This window comes from Drosophila albomicans, chromosome 3 (assembly GCF_009650485.2).
Source record: "Drosophila albomicans strain 15112-1751.03 chromosome 3, ASM965048v2, whole genome shotgun sequence".
In the NCBI taxonomy this organism is placed as follows: Eukaryota; Metazoa; Arthropoda; class Insecta; order Diptera; family Drosophilidae; genus Drosophila; species Drosophila albomicans.
Genome location: NC_047629.2, coordinates 46748327 through 46762565, shown reverse-complemented (window position 1 = coordinate 46762565; position 14239 = coordinate 46748327). Strand labels below are relative to the sequence as shown.

Here is a 14239-nt window from a genome sequence, read left to right as displayed (position 1 = left end):
GTTTGTATGTTAAATTATATCAAAACAACATTGGGCAAGGGTATATTTTCGGCTCTTTTACTTTTATTGCTGTTCCAATATTAATTAATTGAAAACTTAGTTAATTAACAACCGAATACTCTGTTTTCCACACATAATCCCATTCATTACTCCACCTAAACCCATTTAGTATATTTATACCAGACGGTCAAGTCGTGGTCACACTGGCATCAGATGTTTTGCAGTAACAGCTGTTCGTTGGAGCTAGCAAACGAATATTTAACAAAAATACAAATAAGAAAATGTTTAGCAGTAGTTTGTCCGATTATCAGTTCACAAAGCTATTTAAAAATGGAAAATTCAGTTCAGTTTACAAAGCCAATCATACGATCAACAATCGTGTTATTGTCATCAAAAAGTTTACGCTCGAGGAGGAAAACGATGAAGCATTGAAGAAACTCTTTGCCGAAATTTTATGTTGTCGTCAGTTCAATCATCCAAATATCAATAAAATTCTGCACAGTTTTATATCGGACATGGATGTGTATGTCCTGTATCCCTATATGTGTTTCGGAACGTGCCAAATTTTACTCGATAGCATTTTCATCAACGGTTTGCCAGAAACATTGATTGCCCTGATCTTTAAGGATGTGCTCTCGGCTCTTATGTATATTCACTCCAATGACTTTGTTCATGGTTCGGTAAGAGCGCATCACATTCTACTGGACAGCCAGAGAGCAGTATTATCGAATTTCCACGAAAGTCGCAGTTTCATAAAGCATGGAAAGAAGAAGAACGTGCTGCACGGTGTCTCCCAAATGAAAAATCTAAACTGGGCGGCACCCGAAGTCCTTGATCAAAATATCCATGGATTCACCGAGAAGTGTGACATTTACTCCGTGGGCATTACGGCGTGTGAGTTGGCCAACGGAATTCAACCATATATTGAGACACAGCCCACACTAATGTATACGGAAAAGATACGAGGAAATGTGCCTTCATTGCTAGATAGATCCACTTATACCATGCTCCTGGATGATCAGGGAAAAATGCCATTTGAAAATTCGACAAGACGACGATCGTTTGAGGTGTATAGTCAACGTGTTCTATCGGAAGATTTCCATCAGTTTGCGGAGATCTGCCTGAATCGCAATGCTGAGAATCGTTGGAGTGCCAAGAAGTTGATGACACACGCCTTCTTCAAGCAATGTCGACACTCGAGCATCTCGGATCACATCAAGAAATGTCGCACCGACTTGCAACACAATTCGTCGCTGGACGATGAAGTAATAATTGGACTACAAGATGAACAGCAAACCGAAAGACGAGGCAACTCGGATCATGTTCAATGGAATTTTTAATGTGTTCGTTGCGATTTGTAAAATGTCATAGACAAATAAGCATAAGATTAATAATAAACAAAATATACAGACAAAGAAAGATACATTAACCAGATGCATTTATCTATGTATATAAGACGCTGTTCGATTGAAATCAATAATTTATTTCACATAATTTTCTATATTATAAATGTGGCTTTATTTACAGTATATTTGTTTCGTTTTTATATGTAATATATATATATATATTTCTTTTGTTTTGTTTGTTAGTTGTTGTTACTCAAGCCAAAGCCAATAATGCCGTATTTTTGTATTTGCATTTAAATGTTTCTTAAATTGTGTCTCCCATAATATATATATATATATAGTTTGTATATAAATGTGCTTGACAAAAAATAAAATATCACTTGGCGCCTTTAAAAACTAATCGAAATGATATGCATTGGAAACAGAAACAGAACAAAAAAAACACTGCAACTGAAAACGAGGAATTAATTAGTTAGTCACTTTTGGTTTCCCTTTCTTTCGTTTTATTAAATGTAAACAAATTAATAACAACTATGCGAACTAAAATTAAAATTATTTAACAAATAACTCTATATAGAAAGTTGCGTTGTTGTTGTCTTCTTTGCGTTAGTTAACTTAAAAGAATTAAAATTCAACTAAATATTTGGACAAACATCACGCACAAAATTTGCTTCCGAAAATGGGCGCTTCTTTAGTATGCTTAAGGTTTCTTGGGCATTTTCTTTAAAACTATAATAGAGATATAAAAACATAACTTGCTTCAACTTCTTCTTCTTTAACTGTCAGTAGAGCGCATAAAATGTACAAATTTAAATCTTAGTATTTATGTAGATGTATATATATATTTATATATTGTTTATACTTTATATTTGCAAATATCTAGCGGGCTATCACTGACAAATAACGATTATTTCATCTAGATTTATTTAGTACGTGAAGCTAACTCTTTGCATATGTGAAGCATAATTATTAGCACAATTTGTGTGTGTTATTTTTAACTAAAAATGTGTTACGACCCAATTGTGTTTTTTTTCTCTTTTTTTAGGCAATGCTGCGGCGCACTGAATTAGTTAAATAAATTTTGGGTGTATTAATTGAAAGTAAAGTACGGTGTTATTTTTGCTAGCCCTTAAGAGTTGGTAACTCTCCATATATAACTTGTTTATAAATATATTCATATCGACTTAAAGCAAAGTTAACAGTTAAGAATTCCACAGTCGATGGCGTTCGACTGTCCGATACCCGGTACTCGATACAATCTTCAATCGTAAAGAAATTTTCTTGAAATATTTAAAAGAAAAACGCTGGCAACTCAATTTTTAGGAGTTCTAACTGTCGGAGAGACTTAGATCAGGAATATATATATACTTTATGGTATCGGCAATGTGTACCGGGTATAATTGTTAATTAGATTTAACGTTGACTAACATGCCACACAATTAAATAACTCTTATCGCCTCGATTTTCGATCGTTTGATTTGGTTCCAGTTGAATACTGTTCTCCATGTCATTGTCATCTGTAAAATGCGATAAAACATCATTAGCAATCATTGATCATAATTAATTATACACTATTTACACATAGTTAGTGCTGCAGCGAAACACAACTACAAAGGATCATGAAAGATTTCTCATATAGTATATTACAGAAAAGCATTGGAATATTATAATTATTATTGTTTAATCTATTATTTTAGTTTGCTGCAAAGCTACTTGGAGTATTTTTTGTTTAGTTTTAGATTAGTATTATTTTTGTTTTATTCTTTTAAACTGAAAGTGCGCGTATTGTTTGGTAGTTTGTAAGTAAGCCAAGATTTCTTTACAATTTAAAAGATAATAAATAATATTAAATTGAAATAAAATAGAATAGTTAAAATAAAAAGCATAAAGAGCAAGAACTAATACCATAATAAAAAGTTAAACACCGCGTTTAAGTAAAAGTGTGAGTCTTTGGCTTAAGCTTTTGCCTTTGCTCCGAGTTGAAAACTAGATCAATAGAAATATGGCACAGAATTAGAATTAGAATTAGAATTCATTTATATACACAAGATCGGAGATATATATTTTTTATATAATTGTTCCTTCGGTTCGAGTAGGACATTTTACAAGGACACCACGTGTGACCAGTGTGTGGATTTTTGGAACTGATTAGAACGTGATAAGGTGCACAGAACATATACAGGAAAGTGATGTCAAAATTTGCAACAGAACGAAAATAAAACATTGAACATAAAGTATTCGCATAAACCTTAACGGGGGTCGGGTACTGAATCAGGTCACAACACAGGTCACGGCACTCGGGGCTCAGTTAAAATGCTGCATTCCAATTTGAACTTGTGCCTAGCTACAAGCTACAAGAGAAAGGCGTCCACGGAGGCGCTGAGCACTACAAATTGAAGGTACTACGCTCGGCCGTCGGCAGGTTAAACAACAAAAAGAAAATGCGATTAAATCAACGAATACGAATGCGATTACGAATAATAAAATAACGTTTACAAAACGAAGCAAATAAATCAAAAAAGTAATCGATGCAAATCAAAAGAAACAGAACGCAAAATCGAAATCAAAAACAAAAAAGTCAAAATCAAAAAATGCAAAAGGCTTACGTATCGACTTTCCAAACTATCAAATGCGCTGCATTATCACTAGCATCGAATTTATCATGTCCTGCAGGAGGAATATGGAACGATTATACAATTTGCATTTGCACATTATATGTTTGTGTGTAGTAGAAAGCTGGTCGCGTTTTGGCGGCTTTACTTTTTTAGAGATCTGATCTGATCTCTGTTCTGGGTAAGCTAGAGCTTGCAAGGCCGTTGGCTCCACTTACTTATGCGAAAATCGATGTAACCCTCGCCGCCGCACATGACCAACATATCGGGACGTTTGTTGCTAAAGGTTAACGTGCTGCCATTCGGTTGCTGCAGCATCGGCACCGACACAAAGAACTTGACCGCATCGCGATGACCGTGGAAGGACAGTTGAGCATTGGCCATGCAGCACAATGGCATTTGGCCATGGGGATCAGCTGAGGAGATAGAGAGTATTAGATTAGTGATTGAATAAAGATAGAGTTAAACTTCAGACTCACATGACTTTTGTTGCGCCTCGGCAAGCGGTACAGAGATGATGACACCATTGCTGGTGCCGATCCAGAGGCGATTGCAGGACACCATCAGCGCTGTGATGCGCACAAAGCTAAAGCCCAGCTTGCCAGTGCCCAGCATCTTGGACACGTAAGGCTCAATGTCCACGTCCTGCTTGTGCTCAAACGTATGCGTGTTGTACAGACGCAGCGTGGAGTCCAGACTGAAAATGAAATAGAATACAATATAATATAAAATGAAGACCTCAAATATAATAAAATAATTGAATAATAAAAATACTATAATAAAAATATAAGTTGAATTTGTGGTTATCTGTACATTGGTTTCTATTTGTATTTTCCAGTAAGTGAATTGTTTAGAAAGTTGGAGAATTTATATTAAGAGTCTTTTTGGAGACATCAGCAACTTATTTGCTTTTACTTGCGTAACAAAATTGGGTAATGATGCTATTCAATTCCAGAATAAACTAATTGGGTAAAGATACTATTGAAATCAAGAGTACTAACTTACGATGATTAACCCTTTAGTGTCCAAATTAAAAAACAATATATACTTTTTATTGTTTTCCTTATCTTTTAAGAGTAAAGGTTTGTTCCGGCAAAAATTTTGGCTTTTGTACGGGTTGAGAATTAGAGGACAACAACTTTGGATTGCCTAGACTTTATATAGAAGCAATAAAAAGCTAGCGAAAGCTTGTGCATTGGTCTGGGTTTTGTGTTTTGCGACCTTTAGAGTATCAGCAACACGATTGTAATTTTATTTCTTTTGAACTATTAAAACATTAAACATTTTTTAAGTCGGCTTTCTTGCGAAAATTATTATTTCCTCTGAACTCACACTTTTTCAACTTCAAACCCAACAAACATAATTTGTGGACTTCCTTTGTGGAGTTGGTAAAATTAAGAACGAAGATAAAAAGCAATAAGGACGGAAAACTAGAGGGTTAACATACATCATAGTTAAGATGGACAAGATGCTATAGTGCGTTAAAGTTTTTGTTTTATTGCTTTGGAATTGTCTTCTGCCATTTCAATCTCTTCCTCTCTTTCTAGCTATCTTTTGCTTTATAAAAAATAAACTTATGTTTATCAACTCGACTACGCACTCAGAATGTATTAACATTTGCTTTAATTTAGGCTTCTCTCTTCATCATGGCAACTGACTGGGTTTAAGAATTTATTTCTTTGTAATGCCAAATCAATCGGACTTACCGTATGGAAACCCAAACGCCGGCACCTGTGGCTGCCATCTGTCGCACTTGGCTCTCCTTGCGCGGATGTGCGTCCAGCGAGTGCACAATGTTGAGCGATATGGGATCAACAATGAAGATCTTGTTGCGATGCGCCGCCCAAATGCGCTCGCCAGCCACGCAGAGGCAACGTATCGAATGATTGCGATCACCGAGCGTAACCAGGTGATAACTATTCAGATCCCATTGGCCGTCTGTTTGGCGGCGAAACACAGCCAACTGAGCATTGGCCAGCGCAACAACCACACGCGACTCCACATGCACAATCGCCAGCACCGCATCAGGCAAGAGCACCTTGTGCAGACACTCGTGCCACCTTCCCACGCTGCTGTGGACATATAGCCAACCCTCCTGGTCACCCAGCCACATTGTCGGTCCCACCGAACTCATGGCGGGTTCATCACGCTCCTTAGTACCGAGTATGGGATTCAGCGACTTGATCGTGAACTGCGAACTGTTGCTGCTGTTGTTGTTGTTGTTCGCCTGATTGTTGCTCTCGCTGCTGTTGCTGGGCAAGCGTTGCGGTGCTCCAGGCAACGCCTGTCGTATCTTGATAGCCTCCACATTGCCCAAAGGTTCGGCTGCATCCACCGCAGGCAACTGCTCATTGGACTTCTCGGTTGCCTCCTTCGCCTCAGCCACGCCAGGCACAGCAACTGCTGTGGCTGCTGCTGCTGTCGCTGCGTCATCGCCATCCTCCTGCGAGTGCTGCTTGCTGTTGCTGTTCTGATCCGCTTTGGGACGCACGCGTATAAACTCCACCTTGCCCAGGAGTTCGGCACCTTCGCCCGGTCGCTGCAGCATCTCACCGGCCTTGACCACTTCTGATTGCTCGAGCAGCGCATAGTCACTCTCCATGGCACCCTGAACCGAGGCTATGCAGAGCAGATGCGATGCACAGATGGGAAATGCATCCAGCACAGTGGCCGATTGATTCGCATCCACCACACTCACAGTGCTTGCACCGTGAGTACTTGTGCAGATCCAAACATACGAACTGAGCTGCGTCTCCGGCTCCAGAGTCTCGAGGCTGGCCCGCGCCATTTGGCGATCCAGCGCCTCAGCGCTTTGCTCAGCCGTTGGACTAGTAATCTCAGCGATTTTAAGCGTCGAGCGTGGCGCATACGGCGAGTCGGCGGGTATCAGCGATTGACCATCTTTGGTGAAGCCGCCCTGCAGATTGACGCCCGCGGCACAAAAGACCTTCATGTGTGGCGATGCCTCTGCGAGTGGATTACAATAGACGGGCACTGGGACACCGCCAGAATGGCGACTCGGATTCGCATCCTGATTGGTCTTATTGATGGGCAGACTCCAGCCGTAGGCATGCAAGCGTCCGTCCTCCTTTTGCACATGGGCACGCAGCTGACGATACTGTTCACGCCTCCGGGCGCTAATGCGTTCCGAACTGCCTTCCTCCGCATAGTCCTTGGCCATGATTAGCGCATTGGCGAGTCCGGCGCTGGCCGGATGCGGCGGCGGATGGGCACCGGCTAGGGCAAGGCGATTGTCGCTTCCTCCACGGCTGGGTGATCCATGGCTGTGGGCAGGGCTTCCTCCGCCTGTGTGACGAAACATCGGCCCCCCTCCAAGCCCGTCGGCAACGCGTTCCGTCGGGCGATTGGAAGGGCTGAAAGTAAGGAAAATAATCAATAGAAAATCGTTGAACAAATTACAAAAGACTTACGTAAAAAGATTGCTAAAATATTTCCAAATGCTTTGCTTCGACTTCTTGTCCAAGTTGTCGACTGTGCGCGAGGCGCGCAATATCTCCGTGAGACGCACCGCCTCCTGCAGCTCCATCAGCCTCTCCTTGTACTGATTGCGCTCCATCAGCACCATGGCCATCTCGACACGAGTGAAGCGCTTGCGTTGCGCCAACGGCACATCGTTCTCCTCCTGTTCGGTGTCTGTAATCGTAAATTGAATTAGATCCTGGGCATATTTGAATTCGAAACAAACTTGCAAACTTACTTTGTTGCTTCACCTGTTCCTTGACCTTCTTCAGTTCGTCCTCTAGCTCACTGATGCGTTGCCGCAGCTTCGTTCTCGACTGTTGCATTGCGTTCAGCTCTTCGCGCACAATTTCAATTTCGCCCGTCAGCTCATCCACTTTGACTATCAAATCGTCCTTGACAATGTTGAGTGCATTTCTGTGCGGTTGAATGAACGTTTGATTGATTGATTGCCAAGTGGGTCGATTGGTTTAGTCACACTTACTTGGTTGCCAGCAGCTCATTGTTCTCCATGATGAGGTTCTCCACCTCCTTGCCCATGCCTGTAAATGCATTCAGAATGTCGTTAGCATCATTTGAAAGTGTATGAAAATGTAAATTGTGAAGAAACGAAATCCAATTAAAATGTGTGTATGTGGAATGCAAGTGGATGTTAAGTGTGGATTGTAAGTAGATGAAATAAATTAGGGTGAATGTTAATTTGAATGAAGGGAAAAGACATGCTTTTGATTGACTTCGATGTGGAACATAAGTGGATCGTATGTGGAACATAAGTGAATCGTATGTGGAACATAAGTGAATCGTATGCGGAACGTCAGGAGATTAGTGAAATAACGAAAAACGGAACGTTAAATTAAAGTTTGTGCAAGAATTGATGTAGATCGAAATCAAATTTTAATAAAACCTGAACCAAAAAATTGTATAAAATTGATCTACAAATAATAATGTCAACTGAAAACCAAACTATGATTAACCCCAATATCCATTATATGGCTAGCTCACCCACTGACACCAAACGTAAAAGGTAAAGATCAATGTGTGGAAGAGAGAAAGTTCAAATAGAGACGCTACTTACAAGAGACTACGATAGTTTATGAACTATATGGGAACTATAGCTATTTACTATGTGTGTGTATGAATATCAAAGTTGTATCACACTACAGAACTTACCAAAATAGTTGTCGTTTGCTTCATATCATAAAAAATTTGTTGTTTTTTTTGTTGTGCGTGTCGGTGTTTTGGGTTTGTTTTGTGTTTTTGGGGTATTTTGTACAGAAGATTTGTTGTTTTGGGAAAATGGGATTTGATATTGAGAGAATAAGTTTAAGAGGTTTCGGCATAAAAAGAGAAATTGAAATTTTCATTAGAGGTCAATTGATTATAAAGATAGTTTTTATTAGGTTTTGCAATTGTGACAACAGTATCTCTCTCGAGCACATCAATTCCAACACATAAGAGTATCACAAAAATAGTAATTTCTTTTTTCCGATGTCATATTTCAGTCGAATCAGTTGATTGATTGATTGATCAGTCGATAATCGTATGATATTTGATGTATTTACAGGTTATATAGATGAATCCATATATGTAGGAATTATATGGTGTTGGTGGTGGAGTTTGTTGTTGTTCGCGATCGCGTTCGCGGACTTGAACTTGATCGAGTGTTGTGTTCTTGTTCTTGTTGTGGTACCTACCTGAGGATGCGTACTCTCCGGGATGTACCCAGCTGCCTGCAACAGGAAGACAGAAGACATACAGAGAGAGTGTGTGTGTGTTTGAGGCAGATTCGCAAGTTCCCGATTTAGTTGAGTTGAGTTGAGTTGTGTGTGTTTTTGGGTGCATTGTGTATCGTATTGTAGTGCATTCAAGTCAGAGAGAGAGAGAAAAAAAGAGAGATGAAAACAAGGCATTGAATTGAGTATTGGGATACATTTCAAAAGACAAACGCGTGCGAAGAACAGGCAGCTGGAAGCCACCTCTTCTTACCTGTGACAATCTCATTCTCTTCGCTCTCTTCATTATCCTGGAAGGACAACTCTTGGTATAGGTTATTGTCCGACCGTTGCTCCTTCTTCGTGGTCGATCGACCAACTGGGGGAATTGTTTTAGTTTTTTTGGTGGGTTCGATTTGTTTTTTTGGTTTTGATTTTTAGTGAAGTTAACACAAACACAAAAGAAAGTAGAAAATTGTCGGAAAATTAGTACGAGTTGCAGTTACAGGTTAGCTAATGGATCAACCAGATCAGTTGCTCTAGATGTCTCCACCTACCATTTGCGGGCACATTTGGCACAACGGGACTGATGTCGGGACTCTGTGGCGATGTCGCTTGATGTTGTTGCTGCAGCGCATCTGTTGCTGCACCTCGCTCCACAGTGCCAGCCAAATTGTCGAGCTCATTCTGTAACGAAGGCGGACCCGAGTCATCCGACTGGCTGCCGACACTGCAAATTGTTTCTGTGTCAAGCATAACCGAGTTCTCCAGTGAGGCAAAGCCATAGGAAACGGGACCCGAGCTGCGTGCGACGGGATTGAGACGTGCTCGACTCACTTCCATGCGATCGGAGGCTGTGCTCATCTGCGAATGCGTTGAGCCCATTAGCATCTTTGTGCGCTCCATGTAGTCCACATGGTTCTTGAACAGTTCCGTGTATCGTTCATGCAACCTGGCATATTCCTGAAAAGGAGAACATTTTTTAAATGAGTAAAGTTCAATGAATTGTTTATGATTACTACTCACCTTCTTGAGGTCTGTCTCACGCTCCTCCAGGCGACTGGCGTGCTCCACGCTGTTCTTGTGCTTCAGCTCCAGCATGCGCACAATGCTCTCCAGCGATTCCAGACGGCTGGCCAGCTCCTTGTTCTCCTGCTCGGCCAAGTCCTCAGCCTCCAGCAGCTACACAGAGAAGGGTTTAACTTCTGACTTCAAATTAATTCAACTTTCGACTCACCTTTTGCTCCGACTGTTTGCGAGCACTTTTCTCTCGCTCATATTGTGTGACAAGCTGTTCGTTGTCCTCGCGCAGCAGCTCCACCTCAACGTCCTGCTCCTGATTGATGCGATAGGAGGCATCCAGGCACTCCAGCACGTTCACCAGCAACGGCATCAGGTTCTTCACCACATCCTCATCGTAGCGATTGATCATTCGCTCGAACTCCTGATAAATGCTACCCGCCAGCTGCTGCACCTGAAGTGTTAAATTTTTGTGGGTGGCATCAGTTTCAAAACGTTTGCAATTGAGACATTCACAACAACAACAACGACAACAACAAGACAAAAAGAGAGAGAAAGATATAGAGTGTGTTAGAGACAGAGCTAGAGAAAGATGGGCGCACTTTAATGGCTTAATTAAATGCCAAGTATCGTATTCGCGGTTTGCGGCTGCTTTTGTTTTTATTATTATTTTCATGAATGAAATTGTAAATGAAAGCGCTGGAAATTGTGGCCCAATGAAAACGCAAGTCATGCGTTGCCAACAACAAGAGATGTTTCCAAAAAAAAGTATATAGTTAAGTTAAGTAAGATAGAGGAGAAGATGGGAAAGCTGAAAGGTCAAAGTTAAAAACTTCCCATGCCATTTCGTTAGGTAGAAAAAAAACAAAAACAAGATGCAAAACAAAAAACTCAGTTTTTAAGTGTAGAGCGTAACAAATTAAGAGAGTAGAAGTTATACACAAACAAAATAAACAAATTTAAAATTTAAATATCGTGCAATTAGAAGGAAAACGAATAAAGTGAGTGACAACAATAATTACAAAACAAAAAAAAACCACCAACAAAATTTTGAACTCACGATGCTGACAACCTGTTCATTCTGAAAGAGAAAGAAAAAGAAGAGAAAAGGACACATAAAAAACCAAAAATTAACAACAAAAAATTGGTATTTTAATTTACATTTAAATTAATATAAAACACAAAATAAATCAGGTTAAATCCCACATAGTGCAATGAATAAATGAGGAATGGGTGAAATGGCATTGAATATAAAAAATTAAAAAAAAAGTTTTAGTACTAGAGTTAAAATTAAATTTAGTTTAAACACATATAAGAAATAATATAAAAATCATAATTGAATTGGAAATGTTTAAAATTCAATCAGTCGTGACTCTCTTTCCGCATTTTAGAAGCCCCCAAAGTAATGTCTTACTCAAGGCTAGACTCCGATCCACACAACATCGACTTATAAGGCCAGCAACAAATCATGCATAGACAAGTGAAAAAGCTGCTTAAGAGGGTTTGACTATAAAATACCCGCTTCCCGTTTTTAGTGAAATGTAAGAAAGCTATAGTATGGATTACAAATGACTCTTTTCTTTTGTATGAGTTAATGAACAGCAATTTTCGACGTTCAAAAATTGTCTTCGTTTAAGCCAAAGTCATAGTTTTTTCTTTAAGGGATAATGCATTTATACCTTTTATAATAGATTGAGCGATTTTTCGAAATTCCCGGAATTTTGAAGAAAAATTTATTTTAAGTAAGCAGTCAGTATGTTATTGCTTTAAAGTATGTTGATAGTTTTTCTATACATAATCATCACAATTATCACAATTTGACTTTAAAATATTAATGCAATCTTTATGTAATCCCGTTATCTTCCAACGTTACTACGACCAAGGTATTAATACAGACTAATGTGACTAAGTTTACTACGTTTCTGATGCTGATTCATATATATTTATAGTTCATGTCGTAAGGTTTCTGATAATTACGAACCTTTTTCACTTAAACAACAAACTTTTTCAAATAATTAAAGAAGTAATTTATATGATTATTACTATTATAATGAAAATGTTTGAAATTATTTTAAATATCGATTTTATAGCTATACAATTATTCTTCTAATAGGTTCTCTTTGCAGGCTGAAAGAAACGTATCCGATACTTCCTCGAGTCTTAAGCATTTATTTGCAATTATCACTAACCTAATATACCCCACTACCCAACTAGAGCATGTGAAGTTGCTGAAATGTTAAAACCAGTTTTCTGCTCAGCTGCAAATGTTTGTAAGCTTATGCGTCACATCTGTGACGGAGTCGCTTGAATGAGTTAAATTGAGTTGAGTCGAGTTGGGGGCGGAACTGAACGGAGCAGTAGAACTGGGAGGGGCTTTAACACAATTAACAGGTAGTCAATAAGGTTAGTAAAGCATGTGTCTATGTCTAAAGGGTTCTTGTCGTTGTCGCTCATTTAGTCGGTCGATGAGCTCATTTGCATGGATGGCGATTAAAAAAGCCCTGCGACGAAGCTGATAAAGTGCAAAAATCAATGACGCTGCTTTGATTGCCAGAAAAATGGCAAAACGTCGGTCGGAGGGTAAAAAAAGGGGGGACAAAATGCACATAAAAATAAACTGCTCATAGAAGCAGTAAAACAAGAAGAAGAAGAAGGAAAAGGGAATTGCGTGAGGCGACATTACATTATGGCAACTGACTCTTTATTGATTTCTATGTTTCGTACTCATTCTCGCTCTCTCTCGCGCTCTCTGTTGCTCTTTTGCGGTGTCTGCATGTCTCGCTATTTTTGAACTCCTTTTTGGTCAAGTATTTTGAATGTCAATGACTTGGGCTGTGGTCAGCTGATGCATAATAAACAAGCCAAGGCGACTGAGAGAAAGAGTGAGCGAGAGGGCGAATAGGGAATGAGATAGCTTAAGAGACAGAGTGCAGACATGAACTGCGATTATAACACTTCCTGCTGGGGCAAAAATGCTTTCAATTATAAGAAACAACAACACAATATAGATATGATTGTCCCCTTATCAGCAAATGAACCGTTACTGTGAGTTGAATGATATGGTTTATTATAGCAAACATATCGTAACATAACGTACCTTCTCCGACATGACCATATTGTTGTCCTCGGTGCCATAAACGGTCTCGGCGCCCGACTGTGGACCACAGTTATTGAGCATTGTGTCATCGTTGTCCATCATTTTGGGTGTTTTTGGTGTTCAGTTGTTGTCTCTCTTTTGAGTCTCTTGTGGCTTCTGTTTCGTCTCGAGTCGATTTCCTAATTACGCATTTGTGGGTGTGAGGTGGCACTTGTAACTTGTAACGTGTGCGACACTTTAAAGGGGGTTGTATAGAGACACTACCAAAAACACACACACACACACACACACACACGTCACGCGTTATGCAGCTTTCAACCCCAAAAACAACAACAACTCAATAACACCAGTTATTGTGTGTGTGAGATGCGCCCACACACACTCACAAGTAATACACAAGTGCAGTTCGTTTGGATTTTTGATCTCTTTCTCTCTTTCACCGTATGTGTGTATGGTAGTGTCAATGAATATATTTTTGTATATTAATTTGTCTTGCTTATTTACAAATACAATTGTATTATCTTGCTCTGCGTGTCACTTATTTGCGTTTTTCGCTCTGTGGCTATGTTTGGCCATCCATCATCATCCTCTTTCCCCCTCCATTTGCGACGTATTTTTGACTAGATTTCATTTTTTCGTTTTACGTTTTTCGCACATTCCTACCACGTATTGCATGTGCATTTAATTTTTATGACATGACCGCACTGTCATAGCACAAGCTTATGCACTATTTATAACAAACAAACACTTTGTTTTTAACACATTTTTGGCATAAATATTGAGAAAATTGCTGGCGACCGAACGATTTTCATGATGAATGAGAGAATGACTGCAGCGTGACCGCATTTCCAATTTTAAGATTTATTTTTTATTGTCGATAAATATACTAGAAGTACAACATCCGCAACTGCATGTTTGGTCTTACTTTGCTGAGAACGGTGAGCTCAGTCAATGGAGGCGCAGTTATTTGAA

The 14239-nt window shown here is 39.5% G+C and overlaps 2 protein-coding genes across 14 annotated transcripts; one reads left to right on the top strand and one right to left on the bottom strand.

The window, feature by feature from the left end:
- The first annotated feature begins 203 nt into the window (after window positions 1–203).
- LOC117570355 (putative serine/threonine-protein kinase STE20-like) lies at window positions 204–2012 on the top strand. The gene has a single exon (XM_034251925.2). It carries the CDS (start codon window positions 282–284, stop codon window positions 1338–1340), a length of 1059 nt encoding a protein of 352 aa, XP_034107816.1. The 5' UTR covers window positions 204–281; the 3' UTR covers window positions 1341–2012.
- Window positions 1532–14113, bottom strand: LOC117570352 (JNK-interacting protein 3). 13 transcript variants are annotated; one of them, XR_004572344.2, is made up of 17 exons: window positions 13268–14113; window positions 11231–11251; window positions 10388–10624; window positions 10177–10332; window positions 9708–10113; window positions 9425–9529; window positions 9133–9168; window positions 8609–8626; window positions 7923–7980; window positions 7677–7855; window positions 7390–7612; window positions 5665–7332; window positions 4438–4655; window positions 4177–4374; window positions 3953–4013; window positions 3595–3748; window positions 2783–2863 (listed from the first exon to the last, which is right to left on the bottom strand). XR_004572344.2 is itself a non-coding variant. In XM_034251916.2 (16 exons), exons 1-16 carry the CDS (start codon window positions 13367–13369, stop codon window positions 2860–2862), a joined length of 3690 nt encoding a protein of 1229 aa, XP_034107807.1. In that variant the 5' UTR covers window positions 13370–14113; the 3' UTR covers window positions 2725–2859. The 13 variants fall into 13 exon arrangements, 10 of the variants coding, with proteins under 10 accessions (XP_034107802.1, XP_034107805.1, XP_034107806.1 ...); XM_034251916.2 differs by lacking the exon at window positions 3595–3748 and having other exon boundaries at window positions 2725–2863; XR_004572345.2 differs by lacking the exon at window positions 11231–11251.
- Between the last annotated feature and the right edge of the window lie 126 nt (window positions 14114–14239).

Excerpts from the sequence above, each read along its gene's own strand:
- LOC117570355 (XM_034251925.2), top strand. The coding sequence starts at position 282 with ATGTTTAGCAGTAGTTTGTCCGATTATCAGTTCACAAAGCTATTTAAA.
- LOC117570352 (XM_034251911.2), bottom strand. The coding sequence starts at position 13,369 with ATGATGGACAACGATGACACAATGCTCAATAACTGTGGTCCACAGTCG. Across the intron at positions 11,252-13,267 it reads ATATGGTCATGTCGGAGAAG|AATGAACAGGTTGTCAGCAT; the intron begins GTACGTTATGTT and ends TTTCTCTTTCAG. Across the intron at positions 9,169-9,424 it reads AGAGAATGAGATTGTCACAG|GCAGCTGGGTACATCCCGGA; the intron begins GTAAGAAGAGGT and ends TTCCTGTTGCAG.